The sequence below is a fragment of the Urocampus carinirostris genome, chromosome 8, assembly GCF_059441175.1.
Source record: "Urocampus carinirostris isolate Australia breed hairy pipefish chromosome 8, RoL_Ucar_1.0, whole genome shotgun sequence".
In the NCBI taxonomy this organism is placed as follows: Eukaryota; Metazoa; Chordata; class Actinopteri; order Syngnathiformes; family Syngnathidae; genus Urocampus; species Urocampus carinirostris.
In genome coordinates this window covers 1,714,669-1,735,744 of record NC_142356.1, presented here as the reverse complement: position 1 = coordinate 1,735,744, position 21,076 = coordinate 1,714,669, and the positions used below count along the sequence as shown (strand labels likewise).

General features: G+C 44.7%; 1 protein-coding gene across 1 annotated transcript; it reads right to left on the bottom strand.

Moving 5' to 3' along the window:
* Positions 1–882: 882 nt before the first annotated feature.
* LOC148360428 (choline transporter-like protein 2) lies at positions 883–20,651 on the bottom strand. Its single transcript, XM_088341258.1, has 22 exons — positions 20,513–20,651; positions 18,722–18,770; positions 18,582–18,655; positions 18,039–18,123; positions 17,887–17,971; positions 17,693–17,806; positions 14,574–14,628; positions 14,392–14,503; positions 13,135–13,218; positions 12,958–13,070; positions 9,858–9,989; positions 9,696–9,795; positions 7,814–7,906; positions 7,652–7,736; positions 7,328–7,590; positions 5,356–5,450; positions 4,866–4,969; positions 4,726–4,799; positions 4,583–4,653; positions 4,408–4,496; positions 2,591–2,675; positions 883–2,521 (listed from the first exon to the last, which is right to left on the bottom strand). Exons 1-22 carry the CDS (start codon positions 20,580–20,582, stop codon positions 2,001–2,003), a joined length of 2,553 nt encoding a protein of 850 aa, XP_088197384.1. The 5' UTR covers positions 20,583–20,651; the 3' UTR covers positions 883–2,000.
* Between the last annotated feature and the right edge of the window lie 425 nt (positions 20,652–21,076).

Here is a 21,076-nt window from a genome sequence, read left to right as displayed (position 1 = left end):
GGTGCCTCGAACAAAGACACTGTACTTATATTTCTTTCTCTCACTTTCTAGCTCGCTCTCTCTCTTTCACTCTCTGTCTTTCTCTTTCTTTGTCCCTCTGTCTCTTTCTCTCTTTGTGTCTTTTTACCTTATTTTGCAATTTTTTTCCTTTTCTCTTCTTCTCCCTCTTGTTTTTCCCTTCTCTTTTTCTCCCCTTATTTATCTCCTCTCTTTCTATTTTTTTCCTCTCTATCTATTTTTCTTTGGATTTCTTTACCCCTCTCTTTCTTTCCCTCTCTCTCACTATTTCTTTTTATCTCTTTTGTTTCTCATTCTCCGTTTTCCCCCTCTCTTTTTCTTTGTCCCACTCACTTTCTCTTTCTCTTTCTCTTATTTCTTTCTCTCTGTTTTTCTTTCTCTCTAATCTACTAGTCCGGCCCCTGAGTGAATGTTTGTTCTATCGTGTGGCCCTCGAGTTAAAATGAGTTTGACACCCCTGCTCTAGAAGAGAACGAGACTGTATTTGGGGTACTCATTCCAGTGGGGAATCTTGAGCACCACCAGCTGGCCGACTCGGTAATTAAATTCTAAACCAAATAAATATGATTTAAAGCAAATTTTCCCTACACCATCATTGCAGAGGTCCCTCTTGTCTCCGAAGAGCCAGGTGGCGCTTTACACCACAAACAACGGCAACCAGATGATGAAGGTGCTGTATCTGAGTCAGATGATCAGGGGCTTCTACAACTACAGATAACCATGGAAACCAGTACTACCCGTTTCCTGAAAAGCTGCCCATAGCGTGACGGGCACCGCCCGAGACTCACCGCAGAAAGACCCTGGAGGTTGAGGGATCCGCCAAGCGAGAACCCAGAAACTCGACAGAAACACAAAGTCCGAGGCTTCTCTTTAGGTCGGCAGGCTTCGTTTAATCGGCGTCACGACATCGATTGGCTTTTTCACAAAGACGGAAGCTCGCATGCAGCACGTAGAAGGAAAGCTGGGACGGAACGCTCACCTGGCTCAGGTGGCGAGGACCGCCTGGCCACGCCCCTTTAGCCTCAAGCCATCAAATATGCACAACAACAATTCAGACAAAAACCACAACTGCGCCACTTTGTCTAGCTGGTTTTTTACTTGCTTAGCTTCATCTTCATCAGTTTTTCAGGCATCTTAGTCAGTTCTCAGATTTTCTTCCCATTGGGTTGTCTCTGCAGTTTTTGGGTCGTCTTTATCAGTTTTCAGGTCCCTTTTCTTCACTTCTCTGTTGGTCTCCATCCGTTTTCAGGTCGTCTTCATCGTTTTTTTAGGGCGACTATGTCGGTTTTCGGGCTCGTCCGTATCACGTCGAGGGTAATCTTCTGTTTTATCGATCAGTTTTCAAGTTTCTCAGTTTTTGGGGCGCTCCGTCAGTATTTTCTTCTCCATTTTTTTTTTACAGTTTTGGGTCCGCTTTTACCAGTTTAGGGTCATCTTTGTCATTTTTTAGGTCGCTTTTGTCAGTTATTCAGTCTGCTCTTTCAAATTTGGTTCTCTGTCAGTTTTCAGGTCGTCTTCGTCAATCCTCTTACCGGTTTTGGGGTTTGATCCATCAATTTTCAAGTTTCTCAGTTTTTGGGGCGCTCCGTCAGTTTTTTTTTCTCCATTTTTTTACAGTTTTGGGTCCGCTTCTTCCAGTTTAGGGTCATCTTTGTCATTTTTTAGGTCGCTTTTGTCAGTTTTTCAGTCTGCTCTTTCCATTTTTGTTCTCTGTCAGTTTCAAGGTCGTCTTTGTCGATCCTCTTATCGGTTTTTGGGTTTGCTCCATCAATTTTCAGGTTTTCTCCGTCAGTTTTCGAATCATCTACGTTTTTTAGTGTCGTCTTTGTCAGTTTTGGGTCCGCTCCATCCAGTTTAGGGTCACCTTCGTCGTTTTTTTAGGTCGCTTTTGTCAGTTTTTCAGTCTGCTCTTTCAATTTTTGTTCTGTGTCAGTTTCAGGTCGTCTTTGTCGATACACTTATCGGTTTTTGGGTTTGCTCCATCAATTTTCGGGTATGTCTCCGTCAGTTTCCGGGCCTGGGTCGGGTTTCTGATCCGCTCCGCCAGCATCGGGGTCTTCCCCATCGGTTTTCAGGTTTTCTCCGTCAGTTTTGGAATCATCTACGTTTTCAGTGTCGTCTTTGTCAGTTTTGGAGTCCGCTCCGTCCGTTTTAGGATATTCGCCATCGGCTTTCGGGTCCTCTTCTTCAGTTTTCGAGTCGTTTTCGTCAGTTCCCCGGTCGACTCCGTCAGTTCCGCCATTGGCCGTGGCGGGCTCCGCCCCATCTGCTACAGGCCCCGCCCCTTCTGTCGCAGTCACCGCCCCCTCCGTTGCTCCCGTGACAGGCTGCGTCCTGAGTTGGATGGCGCTTTCCTCCAGCGTTAGCGTTTTTTCTAGGAGCGCGTCGTCAAGGTGGCCGCCGTCGGATTCGGACCTTTCGCCGAGTCCCAGGAGATTTCGCAGCTCGGGCGACATGTAGTAAGGCCGTTCGGGCGAGCCGTCGTTCCTCTCCAAGTCTTCGCCTTCGGGGTTTTGCAAAATCGAATGAGAACGCCGCACCGGACGGTAAAATAACGATCATAAATACCGACAGAAGCAGATGAAGATGGTGTCCACGCACATGGAGAAGACGCTCAGGAAGCCGTGTGCGATGAAGTAGGCTCCGATCACGTTCGTCTGGCGGGCGAAAGCAAAACAATTACCCCTTTTTTTCTCATCTTGATAAAAAAAAACTATCGAAAATTACAAAATAGAACAGAGAAGTATGTCAAAGTACTTAAAAGTATCTAAAAAAGAAGCTCTAAAAGTAAAAAAATATGGAAAAGTAGTTTTGTCCCCAACTGAAATAATCACTGCAAGTGCTACTGACATTGAGTCATCTAAATCTAACCACAAAACTGCAGAAAAGTGTAGGTAAAATTTGATCACAATCTGAAAACGTAAACATTGTATTTTACACATTTTAGTCTAGCTAGCCCTTTCAAAAGTGACCATTTGGAGACAACCAGTTTATAGCGATAACATCTCTGAAAGATTGTATATAATTTTGTCCATATTTTTAGATATTTTGAAAGAGTTGTAAATGTTTTACCTTTCTTCAATCAATGATGTGCACACTTGTGCATAATAAAGGTGCGTAAAAATGAGTCACGAGTGGCATCGGTTTATTTTAGGGATCCAATTTGAATACATGCCCTAGGTACATCATAGGCGCCGCTGCAAGCGGCAGCCTTTCCAGCAGCTCCGTGTTACTTCCATTTTTGTGATTTATTGCTTTAGGTGTCTGCTTCTATCTTCTGTGTTTTCCGTCACGTTTGACAACTACATATTGGATTACTTTCTTTCCTATTGTTATGGGTTTTAACGCACAAAAATGCATTTATTCAAGGAATCAACTCCTTGCCCTGAAGAATTCTCGCGCCGGCGTGACGAGGGGGCCCTATCGTGGATGCAGAGCCGGAATTTAGGCTAAGCGGCTAGCGGTGTTACAAGCCTTCGGTACCGTCCATAATCATGGTAAATGTGAACTCTCTACCAAATAAGACCGACGAACTGGCTGTGCTGGTGAAAAATATTAAAGCGTACAGGGAGTGCAGTTTGCTGGGTTTTACGGAAACGTGGCTGACGTCTAGCATCCCGGACGCTAACGTGGAGCTACAGCGCTGTTAGACAGAGACACAAAAGCCTGCGGGAAGCGGAGAGGAGGCAGACTCGCTATCTACGTGAACAGGAGGCGGTGTAACCCTGGGCACAAAGATTTCCATCTGCTGCAGGGACGTCCAACTTTTGGCCTAGCGTGTGACGTCATCCACGCCACACCAAACTACAACACGGCACCCTGAGGCCATCCTGTTCATCTGTTAATAAACAACACAAGGATACTGCTGGAAGTGTGAATTTCCCCACGGGGATGATTAAAGTATCTAACTAGGTATGATTTTTGAGAATTTCATTCCCTGACCAACGTGTCAATCGTCATTTGAATCGGTTACTACCGGCTAAATATATTCAAAGCTAAATGAGGCGATGTTTGCCCGCTATTAGCCGAGAGTGGTGTCGATCGCAAAGTCAGAGGCGGACAGCCATATTGGAAATCATGTCACATTTGGATTGACCGGACCTTCGTGAATGTAACCCGACCGTGTTTGCTGGGAATCGTGTCACGAGTAGAATTTCACGGCACTTAAGGCTCGATCGTTTTGGGGTATCTTGTTTCGGACTGACGGCGAATCTAGAATCGCAAGACAGAGTTTGCACTTTCCAACGACACGCGGCATGACGAATTTCAGTGTCCAGGGTCATCGCGAAGACACAATTTTGCATCTACACAGTCCGAAGGCTCGGCGGAGGGCCCTCAGAAATTCAAGGGGTTGAGGACTTTGGGGCAAAACTAATGCTTAAGTCTCACCAGTATCGGCACCCAGTAATAGTTCAAAGAAGGGGCGGCATACTCGGGAGAGTCGATTCTTCCGGTGAAGAAGAAAAACGAGAGGATCCCTGCACGGACGAGAAAACACGTGGCCGCTACAGCTAGAGAGGAACGACGTTTCGTGCCGGCTAATTTGGAACGAGCGCCGGCTCACCGACAAATCCGGCCACCAGGACTTTCCCCAGGAACAACAGGAAGTCGGTCACGTTGTCCAAGATGGCCACCCTGAGTGAGAGACGGCCACAATTCATGGGAGCTAACGCCAAAACTAAATCATCGGATAAGAAGACTTCCTACCTGAGAATGTTCCTCAAGACCAGCTGGAAGGCGTCGACGGCCGAGCGGCAGAAATGAGTCCCGTAGATGGCGATCTTGAGGCAGAAAGATAGAATCATTCAAGGGTGAAGCCCCTCGCCCCTCTCCAATGCCCCACCCACCATGATGTAAGCGTTGCGGTTGAGGAACTTGATTCCCTTGGCCAGGCACCAGCAGCAGCACTTTAGGCACTTCAGCAGGAATTTGGCGTACTTGTTTTCAGAGTCTGAGGCGGGACCGACAATTAGTGGGCGGGATCTCGGACAAATCACGAGACCCCCGACGTTTAAATCGTCGTCAATGCCCGCCAATCAGATTTCTAATCTTTGATTCCCACACCTTTCAGGGCAGATCTGCTTCATGTAACTGAGGAAATGTAATCAAAAGAAAGGGCTTGGGGGAACACCTTGAGAACAGGTTGGAATCTTGCCATCTTCAGTTTTTGTTTAATACAGTCTCCTCCTGTTCTCCTTGCTAGTTGAAAAGAATGGACTTCTTCTCTCCTTATATTCAGTGTCAACTATAAACTCATCAGAGATGATTACGCCAACACTTCCAATGAATCAAGATTAAAGGGATCGACACAATTTCAAAACAATCCGATGATCTGACCTCTTAGTTTGTTGTCCAGGTACTCCAGAAGAACCCGGACCATCTGGATCAGGGACAGGACCAGGGAGCCCAACGCCACCGAGCCCGTGTGATACCTGGCGGGCAGAAAACCGATCGGAACGGGCGGGACCGACGGCAACTTGGGCTGCGCGATGAAGGGAAATCTTAACCATATTGCGATGTGACGTAGTGGGATCGTGTAATCGCAAGACACTGCTGTTTTTTCTCAGATTTATAGACAGCAACACTATCAAAGATCCCCAGGGGAGGGCGCTGTTTACATAAATTCAACCCCGTGAAAGGTGCCTAAAATCCCAATCCAAGGCGTACCCAGAGTCAATTGAATGCTGTCGATGAACTTTAAGAAAGAAGAATTTGGTCTCATTTGAAAGAAAACTCTCAACATTTTGTCCCAAACTGAGATAATCCGTGCAATTTTGTTGCTGCTAAATGAAACTCTGAAATCTCTCAGTCTCTCTCACAGTCTCACAGTCTCTCACACAGTCAGTCTCTCTATCTATCTATCTATATATATATATATATATATATATATATATATATATATATATATATATATATATATATGTATAAAACTGAATATATAAACCGTATATTCCGCACTATAAGGCGCACCTAAAAGCCTTTATTTTATTCAAAAGCTGACCATGCGCCTTATTATACAGTGCGCCTTATTTATGGATCAATATTAAATCGCAAAGTTTTCCAACTAACTTGCAGCCGCCGACTCGATTTTCCCCCTGAAGGCGAAGTCGTCCGCGGTGTATGATGGGATTTATTTACCGGCGTTTCATTGGCTAACCAATGTGTCACTCTTCATTTGGATCGATCACTATTGGCTAAAGTTATTCGGAGGTCAAGAGGCGGATCCTTTTTGTCATTTACAGGCTCGCAAAGGTTAAAGCGGCAAAACAAAGCCTGCAATTGGCCGAAAAAGATGAATGTGAATAGCACGGGGTTGACGGCATAGAGTAAGCATTTTTTTACTATTCTGTATTTGTAAATATTTTATTCTCCTGGATTTACTAAACTCACGGATATAAGAGGACCATGGCTGCACATTATTATTGAACACGACGACTTTGGTGAGCTACTCCAGCTGTATATTTTCCCTGTATCTTGTTTCAGACTGAACTCGATGTTTCTGTGATAAGCGGTGCAGATAATGGATGGAATGGAGTGTCTATTTCTAAATTAAACTCAATTCCAAGTGTTTATTGTCATATGCACACTAAAGTTGCGAGCGAAAAAGAAAATAGAAACTAAGGAATGGTTGGCACTTCTTGAATCCCAAGACTTGAACCTCCCGAATGATGGAACGATGCATTTGAGTGACATCGTACGGACACCGCATCCGCACGTGTTCTCGACACGTATTTGCGTCTTTGCAAGCTTTGGGAATGTTAAGGGGGTAAGAAGTTGGACTGAACTATCTGACTGTTTTGTCCACGTTCCCATTGTAGCGCCTTGTAATCCGGTGCGTCTTATGTATGTCAAAAATAGGACCAAAAACTATTTTTTCGGGGTGCGCCCTATTACCCGGTGCGCCTTATGGTGCGGAAAATACGGTACCTTGTGAATTATATTTGTTTTTTTAAATTGCTGCTGCTAAATCACAAGTATTAACCCTCGGACACATAAATGGGATCAAAAATGACCCCATGGGTTGTTACTCTTCAAAATGACATAAAAAATGTTGTAATATTGTCCTCTTCCAGGTATTCCTCATAAAACATAGTTATGACAGGATGCCATTACTATTTTTATGTCCCCCCCACTCATTTTTGACCCCACCCACGGAAGAATGTTTGTACTGGCCGGTCCAAATTCTCCCCAAGAAATAAAATAACACAAAAAAGCACTTTTCTCTTCAAATCAAAATCGCAATACTGGTCTGACGTATTTTCCCCAAATGGCGCAGCCCTGACGGACAGTATAGGTGGGCGTCTCCAACCTGAGGGTCCGTCCCAGGGAGGACAGCAGGGGCTGCGGGGGCATGTCCTCGGGCTTGTTGAAGGCCCAGTAATAGGAAGCGAAGGCCCCCGCCAGGGTAACTTGGCCCATGGCCGTCACAAAGTTGGCGCACCAGAAGAAGAGCAGCAAGTTGTAGGCCTGCAGGAAGTTGAGGTAGCGGTGGAAGGCGCCCTCGCCGCCGTAGAAGGCAAAGTTGCACTCGGCTTCGGGGCAGGACGACGCCGCCTCCGAGTCGTTGAAGGTCTAAAACCCGGGAGAGAACGGTGAAGGGGGCAGAGAGGCGGGGTGGCGACGGCGCCCTCACCTGGGGATGGCAGCTCTGGAAACGGAAGGGGCAACTCTCGTCGGCAGACACTTTGTAGACCCTCGACTTGGAGGTGGCCAGGTAACTGAAAGGTTCGGGATTAAGGTGGCAAGGTGTGAAGGAACCGGTCCCCCCGTCTACCGGTAGCCGTCCGAAGGATACACCGCGGTGACGGCCCAGTAAGCGATGGCCACGGCCAGCAGCGACGAGGTCAGCAAGGGGTAGAACAAGGCCCACTTCACGAATCTCAGAGCCCTGCCAACCATTCATCGGCAAAAACCACATCGCGCTTTTACACGAGTCCTCTTAAACCGGCACTCGGTTTCGTTTCCGGATCGGGGATCTTTGACTCTGAGGACTTATTGAACCGAGAGCTTCGCCTTTCGGCCTCGCTCCCGTTGTGGATTATTGGAGTCGAATATAACATGCCCCAAAATATGAAAAACAAGATGCAGGTAATCTTGGCGTGAAAGGGAGAGCTCGTTTAATTATCTTCATCGGCGTACAAAACAGAGGTCTCATTCGTTTTCAGAGACCATTGGCTTTTTATATCCTAATACAACATCTCGTATTACTTTCGCCCGTCCCCCTCGCAGTGACGCACGTGTTTATCTCAAAATGCACGCTACCAGACAGAATGTTTTGTCCTCTTTGGATTTTCCCAATTTCCAAGAACTGTTGGGGTCGGCTTGACCGCGTGTTCCCCGCCAAGAACTTGGCAAAGAAGCATGTTATTCCTTGGCAGCCCAAGGGGATTATTCCAAGGCTTATGATAATGAAGATTTATAACATGCAATTTGACGGTTAAAAAAACCCAAGCCATCTTAGGGTCTCATTAAACTCAATTTTAGGGCCATCATAACAATAGTGCAATGATATAAAATATAATAACATTTAGCAGCAAAACATATCTGAAATAAGGCAAAACAATATATGAATATCCATTTTCTATACATAGGCTAGATTTACAGAATTATTTTTTGATTCAAAACAGTAAATTTCTCCTAAAGGTGAGAAATTTGCTTGCCTGATTAGGTCAACAAAACAGAGTAAGGATATTAATAGCTGTAGCTGGCAACAAAAAAATTTCTATAATTAGGATCCTTGGGTATGATTTGATAAAATAATAAACCATATTACAGAGGCGTACTCTTATAATGAAAAAACATTCGCAGACATTTACACTCGGGAGAAACAAGCCAGGAATTTCCCGTTTTAAACTAATGCGTTCTCCTTATGTCAAACTTCGACTCCAATAATCCACAACACTCCTTCTTGACCGGGGTGAACATGATCATCTCTATTATGACTATTATGAAATACTCCGACGACTCGTGCCTCCCCCGTTTCTCGATGTGACTTTGGACCTGCCGTCGTGTACAGCGTGCATTCCTTTTTTGACTTCCCCTTATTTTAGGTATGTGATTGTAACTTTCCCTCTCCTGTTCTCCACCACTTGACTTGCAAATAATATGATCTTGTTCAGATAGCTTCCCGTTTTCGGAGCAGGACGTATATCGGCCCCGCCCCAAAACATACACAAAGGAGCAGAGAGAATCGAAATGAGAGGGGACACGTTGTTTATTTCATCCAAACAGGTCAGCCATGACGTGTTGTTTTTCTCTAGCCGGGCGCTCGATTCGAGTTGCCTTGACCCAGCCAAATTCTTATCAGTTAAGCAAATAGTTGGAGTCGCCCTGACCCAGCCAAAGTCCTGTCAGTTCTGTTTCTACTTTTATTCCACAATACCGTTAGCTTGCGGGCTCTAGTAGTCTTCTAATTTGTTTGGTCTAGGTTAGCCCCGTATGCTGATTATTTATTCTCTTGCTCTGCTGGGTTCGTGTTTGTTGCTGCCGTATCCCATTTTAGTATCCGGGATCTTGTTTTTTGGACTTTACGTGAGGTTAGGAACAGAAATCCGGAACTTCACCGCGTTCTTCACTGATACGGGGTCGGCATGACGATCTCCCGTTCCATCCTACCCTCACCGGTGAACGAGACCTTGAGATCATGGCACTTTTGGACCTTCCCCAAATGGACTGACCTGCTGGACTCTTTGATGATGGCAATGGCGATCATGATCCTGGCTCTCAGGAAGACCAGCGTCACCAAGACCAGGACTTCGGCCACACCGAGTACGATCGCTGCGAAAGGGGAGAGCCATCAGGGCCGGGCGACACGCCCCTCTCAGGTGTGTCCATCGTACCGAACGCCAGCCAGGTCTGCCGGATCTGCAGGTAAACGGCCAAGTCTGTCTGGAGTCCCAAGTCCCGGACGGTCAGGTCGGCACCGGGTTCGGCGGCCAGACGTCGGTACTTCAGGCAGCAGTGTGTGATACCTGCCGGACGGGATGCCAATTTCAGGGTTCGTACACCTTTTCAAGCACTTTCAAGGACAATTTTTCCAGTACCTTCCAAGGAAGAGATCCGGTGCCAATCAAAGAAGGTTTCTATTGTTGACTTTGATGACTGAAATAAAGTCGCGGGCTTGCTGCTAGCACATACTCTGTGGTATTTTGAGCTGTTCCTATCTGTCATCTAGGGTTAGGGTTTTTGTTTCAATGGGCTGCTATTCAGGGTTGGGTAGGGTTACTTTAACTGGATTACTTTTAGATTACTCCAATACCAAATATGCTAATAAAAGACAAAAGAAATATGAATAAAATGACTCCATTTTGTGCAGGCTTGGGGAGTAACGGAATACACGGAACGGCAAAAATGATGTTGGCAAGCTGTTTGGATTGATTTTAATTTTGTTTCTGTCGCATTTGATGTTCGTTTTGCCGGAGATCAAAGAGATCAAAGCCAGGAGAGAAAGCTTACCACGTGTTGTGAGTCATCATTTTATTCATATTTAGTTTATTTTGTCTTTTATTAACATATTTGGTATTGGAGTAATCCAAAAGTAATTGAAAGTAATCCAGTTAAAGTAACCCTACCCAACCCTGCTGCTATACACTGACATGAATTCTGCCTTTCTGCTTTAACAATGCACGCGCAGCTTCAATACGTCACACTTGTTTACAAACATTAAAAAGAAAGAAAGTACCGTTTGTAAAAAAAAAAAAGGAAAAAATGAGACATATTCTGTCTCATTTGAATGTTATCGATTGCTCCGAAGCAGAGTGATTTCAATCTTTCAATCTTAGAGACTGCTGATCTTATCCTTTTTGTTTGACCTTGTTTAATTTCTATTTTTGTGCGTCTTTTCCAGAAAATTTGCATCTAAACTGGTGAAAATAGATTTGTAAATAGTTCATTTTTCTTCCCATTTTAATACAGCACTGAAGAGTTCATATTATTCATTTTCATTTGTTTGTTTGCATCTTTGTGTCACGTTTGCCATGGCGCCCAATTGGTCCCAGCCGTGTGGCGCCAGGTTGTGGCGCCCCATTGGCCCCGCCCATGGACACCAGCTGAAACGGGTTGACAGATTGCTCCCTGACTACTTAAACGCTGTCCTGTGAGTCGCCTTTGGTTGGAGCATCTGGGAAACTCTGTTTTGGCACGTCTAGCCCTGAGTTTTTCCTGTGTTTTTGCTCGTTTTGCCAAGCCCTGTGAATCCCCGTTTTTGCCTGTGTTTTGCTCCTGTTTTGTTCTCGCCCCGATCTGTTTGATTTTGACCACTCCCTCGTTCCGATCAATCTACTTCCGCGACCGACGATCCCCGGATCGAGTGTGCGCCCATTCCTCTTCTCCCCAATAAACTGTGAGTAACGTTACGCGAGTGGGTTCTGCTTCCTGTTTCCTGTCCTGGTCCTGACACTTTGTGGATTTTGTGTTCTGTGTAAAAAGCTAAAATTGTTTTGTATTTTACACATTTTTTTTGTAGATCTGTGACGATTTTAACTCATATTTCATGTGATTTTCGGGGATCCTCCGCAATTTGGTGCCTCATGTTTTATTATCATCGATAATATATCATAAAAATTCAATCCGAGGAGCCGTTTGAGAGCCAATAGAGACCAGCTCTTCGAAGTGAGCCGAGCCAAAAAAGCCGCTTCTCGAAAAAAGCCGTAATTCCCTTGACTGATCTTATAAAACTGGACAGTAGGGGGCAGTAACGCTTCAAAGGACAACTCATTTTTGAGAAGTGAAGCCACCCTCTGCGTCATTTTGACGCACCATTTCAAAAAGTTATCTCCCGAGCAATGTTCCCTCTAATTTTCCAGGGGTCTGAGCGTTCACACAAAGTCGGTGAGCAACGCTTGAAACAACAGTGAGCAACAGCGATCCCAAGTGTGGCAACTAAATCAGTATCAAACATGTCCAAAACTTGACATCACCTTACATTTCCGGCAATGCAAAATGATTTTTCTCTTTTGAATGAATTGACTCATGTACGATTGCCTCCAAACGTCCTTTGTTCTTACAATTCTTTCACAAGATATCCATTTCTTTTTATTTCCTGATATATTTTGTCGCATAATATTAACATTTTTGGGGGCTTATTGAGTCGGTTGTACGATACAGAACTGGACTTAATCACATTTTTGAGTGGAAGTACAATGTTGGCAACAAGATTCACTTGATATCATTGGAAGTAATTTGAATGCAACACAAACTTTTTCTTCTTTTTTCTGTGTTTTTTTTCTACTTTTTTTTTAAATTCCTTTAAAAAAATCTCATTGTGTTTATTTTTTCCGAGCTGTTATTTTTTTCTTTTTGTTCTCTAGTTACTTTTTTCCCATGTTTCTTTCTTTTCTTTTTTTCTGGCTTTTTTCTCAATTTTTCCTTCTTTTTTTCCTCTTCCTTTTGTTTCTTTTTTTCTCAGCTTTTCACTACTTCTTCATTTTGCTATTTTTTTTCTTTTTTCTTCTATTCCCCCTTTCTTTAAGTCATTTTGTGCATAGTTTTGCATAATATTTGGTCATGTTGGGATGAAAGAAGCAAAAACAACCCGAAGAGCCGTTTAGGACCCGAAAGAGCCGGTTCCTTTTAGTGAGCCGAGCCGAAGAAGCCGGTTCTCGACAAACTCTACTGACTTTACTCAACTTCGTTCTACTTCGACTCGACTTCAAAATACCGCATTTAGAAGACAATGTCAGGCGAACCCGTGTATTTTGACCTTAATGCACTGTAACTTTGACTGAATTCGCTTCTTAATTAGTAATTTTGAGCACTGATTTTTGTGCGCTGGTTTGATTTTCTTGTGCGCTGAGAATGTGCGAGCAGTGCGCAAAAGCTTAGAGGGAACACTGCTCCCGAGTCAGACTGCCAGGAAACACGGCAATGGAAATGATTTCAAGCACTTCACCCAAAATTCAAGCATTTCAAGCACCCGTGCGAACCCCGCAACGGGCTTACCGTAGATCAGGACGGCGTTGACCAGCACGATCATCAGCCATACCGTCGGGCCCGCTAGAAAGCGCAGCATCATGACGAAGAACCAGCTGCTCACTACCGCCACCGCCAGGCCCCTGCACGCAAAAGCAATTGAAAAAAAGCGCAAAGGGGCCCCGAGGGGGGCCGAGGGCCACTCACAAAAGGATGTAGCGCCAGGACTGCGTGTAGTCCGCAAAGACTTTCATGGCCAGCTCCCGAGCCTCATACAGGAGGTTGGACTCCCTGCAGACAAACCCGGACCGAGAAGAGTTAAGACCCGTTTCTTGGTCAAGCCCACAAGTGTCAAACAGGCGGCCCACGGGCCAGATCAGGCCCGCTAAGGGATTGAATCCGGTCAACGAGACAACACTGAGAGAAGCGCAAGAGAAAAACAAGCTGCAGGTTGGAATAGGTCCACTTGATGTTGACAAAGCCAGGTGCCTTCAACAAAGACACTGTACTTGTATTTATCTCTCTCTCTCTCTCTCTCTCTCTCTCTTTCTTTTCCACCCCTTTTCTCCCACTCTGTCCGTGTCTCTTTCACTCTCTGTGTCTCTCTTTTTCTCTTCCTTTGTTCCTCTTCGTCTCTTTCTCTCTCTCTGTCTTTTAACCTCTTTTGCTCTAACTTCCTTTTTTCCTTGTCTCTCTTCTCTTTCTCTCATCATACCCTTTCCGCTTTCTTTTCTCTTTTCTCTCCTTCTGTCTTTCTATTTCTCTTTGGGTTTCTTTCTTCCTCTCCCTTTCTTTTCCCCTCTCTCACAACTTTTTATCTTTTGTTTCTCACGCTCTCACTCTCTCTCTCTTTGTCCCACCCTCTCTCCTTTTCCCTTTCAGCTAGGCAAGCTCTGTACCTCCCGACATTCTCCTGCCCTGTTTTCTCCTGCCTGATACCTGTTGCCGACCTGTTTCCGGACCCGTTTCTGCCCTGCTCTTCCGTTCCGGCCATCGACCTGTTTTGCCCCGTTTCCTGCCTGATACCTGTTGCCGACCTCTTTTCTGGACTCGTTACCGTCCTTGCTCCCCCGTCCCGTCTATCGACCAGCTTTCCCGCCGCCTACGACTATCCTCGCTCGACACGGAAGTGCCACTTGCGCGTTGCTACCCGTGTCTGACCATCATCGGATCGTGGAAGCAAGCACTGGTCTCTTTCTCAATAAAACTAAGTAAAAACGAACGCTATTGGGTCCTGTCTCCGTGTCTGGCTTGTGACAGAGAGAAAACGAGAGAGAGAGATACAGAAAAAGAGACGGATAGAAAGAGAGACAAAAAAGAGATAAAGAAAAAGAGCAAAAGAAACACAGCAGGGTTGCTTTGGGAGTGGCGCTTATTTTGGGCGCCGCCCGGTGGACATATTTCAAAGTGCAGCTCATTTTTCGCTTTCTTTCTAAACTACGTGTGGAGTCAACAAAAAGGGACCTGGTCGCGTTGAGAACCAGCGCGGCTTCCGCTTCGTTTACGTCGGACGCGTTCCCGATCAGGACCCGTCCGTCCGGCGACGTGGACAGCGAGGGCAGGCAGCGCTGCGAAACTGGAAGAAGACTCGGGGTCACCCGGGGGACATTTTTGGGGCGCGGGTAAAGGCCAGGCACGTCACTCACAGACTCGGCTGGGCATGAGGATCGACGGACAGTAGCGGATCTTCTGGGCGGCACTCTGGAACGAAAAGCGGGACGTTAATCCTTTGGCTTCGGGACCCGATCGAAAAACGCCTTCCAGATCGTCTTAAACAGTGGAACCTGGGTTCTCGAGCATAATCCGTTCCAGAACCCTGTCCGAAAACCGATTTGTTCGATCACCGAAATCATTTTTCCCATTAAAAATAATGTAAATCGTTTTAATCCGTTCCAACACCCTTAACGATTACCTTGAATGTTTAACGGAATCATAAAGCTAATCCAGGCTAATCGTACGTTCGCGTTAGCGTCATGACGCTAACATGAACGTGTAAAAATAAAAAAATCAGGTCGTTTACACGTCATTTAGCACTCGGGTCTCCACAACAAGTGGTGAGCGGTTCATTGCAAAGGGGGCTCCATTCCAACACCCTGAAAGTTGGGCTCCGTTCCAACACCCTCAGTGTTTACCTTGAATGTTAAACGTAAACTTCAAGCTAACCCAGCGTTATCGTAATCTTCCGTACGAAAGATTACGCTAACATGAACGTGTAAAAATAAAAAGAATTATGAATAGGATTTCTTACCTTTGTGGTGGTCAGCAGAAGGCGCAGGCAAGATCAGACACTCACACACCTCCTTCATATTTTGCTATTATTTCTTTCTTAAATACAATAGTTGTACGCACTACTTTTCTTTTTTCACCTGTAGCAACTTTGCCGCTTGCACTGACTTTCTTCGGAGGCATAATTAAGGGCTAAAACACCCGTACGCCGCTCAGCATGGCACCCTAGCGTACGCACTCACGCATTACCGGGTGGTGGCCGAGTAGTAAAGTAGGGTTACTTGAACTGGATTACTTTCAATTACTCTTGGATGACTCCAATAACAAATATACTCATAAAAGACAAAAGAAACGAAATAGGAATCAAATGATGACTCACAACACGTGGTAAGCTTTCTCCCCTGGCTTTGATCTCTTTGATCTCCGGCAAAACAAACATCAAATGCCACAGAAACAAAATGAAAATCAATCTTGCCGACATCATTTTTGCCGTTCCGTGTATTTCGTTACTCCCCAAGCCTGCACAAAATGGAGTCATTTGATTCATATTCAGTTTCTTTTGTCTTTTATTAGCATATTTGATATTGAAGTAATCCAAAAGTCATTGAAAGTAATCAGGTTAAAGTAACCCTACTCAACCCTGATTAAAACTCTATGTACCCTTTTTCACCGCCACGTGTGGCTTATTGGTGTGCAAAATGGTTTTTCCATGGAAAAAGTACTGGGTGAGGCTTATAATCAGGTGCGCCTTATAGTCCAAATTTTTATTGACTTATATTTATTTTTGTGGCGTATTTTGTCCTATATTTCATTTGTCATGTTTTTTGTTGTGTATTCTGTCATTTATTTTTTTTCAAATTTGTTTAATCTTGTATTTTATCATAGATTCTGTCATTTTTCTATTTCGGTATTTCGTTTTTATTGTATTTTGTCACATATTTATCGTGTATTTTCTTGTGACTTTTGTCATTTATATATTTTGGTATTTATTTAATCATGTATTTGATCCTATGTTTTCTTATTCATTTATTTCGGTATTTTGTTGTGTATTTCTTCATTTATTTTATTGTGTTGCCACGTATTTTGTCATGTATTTAATTAGGTATTTATTTTGTCGTACAATTTGTGGTTTATTTTGAAGTGTATTTCCTCTTTTTTGTAGTGTAATTTTGTCACGATTCTGATTGGCTCCCTGTCCCCATTCAAACCCACTTCTATATGTCCCCGTTTGTCAGTCCGTCTGCGAATCTCTGTTTTTAAACGGCAAGCCCTTTTTCGACCCTGACTCACGCCTGTCCCGTTTTTTTGCTCCTGTTTGTCTCCCGCTACGACCTGTTTTGATCTCTGCCACGTCTGCTCTCCCGTCCCGAATTACGATCCGTTTTTTATTCCGACCGCGTCTGCTCTCCTGTCCCGGCTTACGACTCGTTTCTGACCACGTCTTGCTCTCCCAGTCCCGGCTACCGACCAGTTTTCTGCCCCTGACACCACCATCGCTCACTACAGATGATTCCGTATTCGGATCACGAGTCGAGTACGAAAACAAACATTGGATCGTGGGCGCACCCCTTCCTCGTTCCTCCAATAAAAATTGCGGTAAACGTTACGCGACTGGGTCCTGTTTCCGTTCTGGTCCTGACAAATTTTTCATTTCTTTTCTGGTGTTTTTGGTCACATATTTTGTCTTCTATTCATGTCAGTGTTAATTTTCAATCGTGTATTTTATCAATGTATTTTGTCTCGTATGTTGTCGTGCGATTTCTCGTGTTGTTTTTGTCGTGTGCCTCATCACTTTCTCTCGTCATTTTTCACGCCATGACTTTGTTATTTTGTGTAGTCGTCGGACACGCCCCTTTTTAAAGTAATGCCGAATCAAAAGTTTGTTCAAAGGAGGGGGAGGGCCAAACTGGCCACGCTTTACCGTATTGGTCAATGACCGATTTTCTGCGACGCCTATTTTTACTGATGAACCAATAGGTGAAAAGCTCAGCCAGTTTGACCCACCCCCTCATTTCAATAACACGACAAAATGGTCTGTACATTTCTATAGCGCTTTTCAAGTCCATGAAGAGCTCCCAAAGCGCTTTACAATGTGCTTCACACTTACCCATTCCCACACACACTCACACACCAATAGGGAGTCAGCCTCCAAATGTTTTGAGGATAATCAAGATGCTAAATGGTTTGCATTTCTTCAGCGCTTTTTGAGGCAATGAAGACCTCCCAAAGCGCTTTGCAATGTGCTTCACACTTACCCATTCACACACACACTCACACACCAATAGGGAGTTAGCCTCCAAACATTTTGAGGATAATCAAGATGCTAAAAGGTAAATGGTCTGCATTTTTATAGCGCTTTTCAAGTCCATGAAGACCTCCCAAAGCGCTTTACAATGTGCTTCACACTGACCCTTTCACACACACGCACATACCGATAGCGGCGTAGGCAATACCAAAATAAATAAACGACAAATAGCGTAAATAATGTGGAAAATCATTCCATTAAGGGCTAGTTGTCCATCTCTTTTTTTTTCCTTACCTGGTAATTCTGGGCCTCCTCCTCACAAAACTCGTCAAAATAATCCCGATCCATTTTGTTGAACTGGGCGCCCGTCAAGGTCAAGTGGCGGTCCGGACAGCGTTTGACGCAGATCTGAACGGGGTCGCAAAGTCATCCGAGGTCGAGGGGGCGTGGCCTTTCAAAAGGTCGAAAGTCAAAGGTCGAGGGGTCACCTGCGTGGTGGGACACTGAAGCTCCAGCATCACCGCCGGGCTCGCGCACGCCAGGATGTTGAAGTAGAACAGGAACGGCTTTTGCCTGTGGCACGGTCACAATCAGTAGAGTGAAATGAGATTCAAAATGAAACCCGTGGGCCGTCACTCACTCCTGAGGGCTTCCTTTCTGGCCGCAGAAGTTCCCTTTGCTGTCCGTGGGGTGGATGATTTGACGGGGGTCGCCCCAGGTCCAGGCTGGGGGACAACACATACAAGCACGTCAAAGGATACCGGACATTCCGGAGACTCAACCAATCGTAGCCATCCCTGAGGCGCCTTAATATGAGAAATCTTTTTTTCTGAGGGCTCTTGGGTGCCACCTACTGGTTGATGAAAGATGAACAAACTGGCTTCTACTTTGATCAACCAATAGGTGAAAATCTCAGGCGGTTTGACACGCCCCCTCATTTGAATAACATTTTATCGCGACAACATATACGATAAAATACAGAATGATCATATAGATACCGAAATAAATAATGAAATGACAAAATAGACGACAAAATAAATGCAAAAATAAATTCCCGATAAATATAAAAATAAATGACAAAATCATTTCTAAAACGACAAAAAAAACGTGCAAAAAAAGGAATAATGTCGTTTTATCGAGCATAAGATCTGGCATTGAAAGCCAAACGGATGGCGGCTCTTACCCATTATCCCTAGCACAAAGTAGCCCACCAAGGCCAGGAAGAAAAAACAGCAACAGCATTTGTCGGTGCATTTCCTGGAAGCCCAAAAAAACACGTCGGCCGTCAGTCGCTCGAACGCGTCCTCGCAAAGTCCCGCCTACCTGTTGCCCAGCGGACCCTTGAAGTCGGGATCGAAGCTCCGGGCCGATACTGAAATCAGAAGACCAATGAGTACGCTGGTTTAAAAACAGGAGAGAGAGAGCGAAGGACAGAAAGAAAAGAAAAAGAGAAAGGAAAAAGACAACGACAAAGAAAAAGAAAGAAGATAAACAGAGACAAGGAAAAAGCAAGAGACAGAGAAACAAGGAGAAAAAGATTAGAGACACGGAGAGCGACAGGGAGAAAAAGAGAAAAGCATATAGAAAGAAAAAGGAAACAGAGAAAGCAAAAGAAAAAGGGAAGAGTAAAAAAGGGGACGATGTGAAAAAGAGAGGGAAAATAGAGAAAGTGACAAAAATAAGAGCAAACAAGGGAGTGAGACAGAGAAAGACAGAGAGAGTGAAAGAGAGAGAGAGAGAGAGAAAGACAGAAAGAAAAGAAAAAGAGAAAGGAAAGACAATGACAAAGAAAAAGAAAGAAAGAAGATAAACAGAGACAAGGAAAAAGAAAGAGACCGAGAAACAAGGAGAAAAAGATTAGAGACACGGAGAGCGACAGAGAGAAAAAGAGAAAAGCATATAGAAAGAAAAAGGAAACGGAAAAAGCAAGAGATAAGGCAAAGAGTAAAAAAGGGGGCGATGTGAAAAAGAGGGAAAAAGAGAGAAAGTGACAAAGAGAGAGACAAAAATAAGAGCGAAAAAGGGAGTGAGAGAGAGAAAGAGAGAGGTGGGCAGATAGAGAAAAAGAAAAAGAAAGAGTGAGAGAAGCAGACAAAGAGAAGAAATTGAGAAAGAGAATGAGAGAAAGCTGCTCGGGGAGTGGCGCCTGGCTTCGGCGACAATGAATGGACATATTTCAACATGCAGCTCATTTTTCTCTTGTGCTTCTCTCAGCTCATTTAAACCCTTGGGGGACCATCAAACCAGAGGGAACAACTCCCGAGTCTTGGCTAAAAGGGAGAGATGAAAACAAAACAAGCAGAAAAAGGAAATATAAAGAAAGAAAAGAGAAAAGGGCTAAATAGTGAAGATGAAAGGCTGAACAGAGTAAACCCCAAAAAAGGATTACTAAAAAGTACAAAAAAATAGATTATAAAAAGTAAAATAAGCACAAGTGAGGAAAAAGAAGGGAAAATAAGAAACAAGGAGGAACAAAAATGAGGAAAAAAATGATGAACACAGAATGAAAAAAAGCAGGAGGAAAAATGGCTAAAACATAAAACACAAAAGAGAAAAATAACAGAAGAGAATAAATCTATAAAGAAAGGCAGGTTTTTGATGATACCATTAGCAGCAAGATGGCCAACAGATAGTAAACCACATTTTATGTCAAATTATGCAAATTTCTCAAAATCAAATGCACCTTTATATACTTGTCCGTATTCAAATCAATATATTGTTTTTACTACGAGGAGACACACTGTCCCTTTATAAAACGAGTGTTTTCATTCCTAAAAATGGAAAGGAATCAATGCGAGTCTCGGGTGTGCCTTTTTCTCACGGATGGGGGGGGATATTGGGTGGGGGGTTCGTGGGGTTCATGGGTGAGGCATAGGGGCGGGGCTTAACATCTACAAACGTTATCAGATGCAAAAAGACTATTTGTTTAAAGACGAAAAGCGCCGGCAAAGCATCCGTTTCAACGTGGCGCTCAAGAACAAAAGCTGCTCTCGGGAGGGGGAGGAAGGGAGAGACGCCCCACCCCGTCGGGGGCCGCCATGTGCTCCTCTCGACGCCCCCCCAGGATGCTCCGTAAACGCGGCGAAAAACCGAGGACCCGAAGCGATTCCTTACCCGGTTTGCCTTCCGATTTTGTGATCTCCGCTTCCATTTCGCTTCTGGATGGAGACGGGCCGGTTACCATGGAAACGTCTCCTCTCGCTCAGTGATGGGGTGCGTCGGAGCGCGCTTCTGGTGCACGCCCACCGGGAGGAGCCACGCCCTTGGGGGGGAGGGGACGGCCCACATTGGGGGAGGGGCCAGCTGCAACCACACTCAACGTAAATGACAATCCGACTTTCTTTTTCACTGTTTTTATCCTAAGCCGCACCAAACGTGTACCTTCGCCGTCCACTAGGGGGCCCTGTCGCACTTTCCTCGTCCCGCATCTCGATGTGCAACTCAAGTACCGTCTAACTCACAGGTGTCAAAGAGGCGGCCCGCAGGCCAGATCAGGCCCGCTAAGGGATTGAATTCAGCCCACGAGACAACACTCAGAGAAGCGCAAGAGTAAAACAAGCTGAAGGTTGAAATATGTCCACTTGATGTTGCCAAAGAAAGGTCGAACAAAGACACTGTACTTGTATTTCTTTTTCTCTCTCTCTTATCCACCCCTTTTCTCCCATTCTCTGTCTCTTT

Excerpts from the sequence above, each read along its gene's own strand:
- LOC148360428 (XM_088341258.1), bottom strand. The coding sequence starts at position 20,582 with ATGGTAACCGGCCCGTCTCCATCCAGAAGCGAAATGGAAGCGGAGATC. Across the intron at positions 13,071-13,134 it reads TCCTGGCGCTACATCCTTTT|GGGCCTGGCGGTGGCGGTAG; the intron begins GTGAGTGGCCCT and ends TTTTGCGTGCAG. Across the intron at positions 4,970-5,355 it reads CCTGGACAACAAACTAAGAG|ACTCTGAAAACAAGTACGCC; the intron begins GTCAGATCATCG and ends GTCCCGCCTCAG.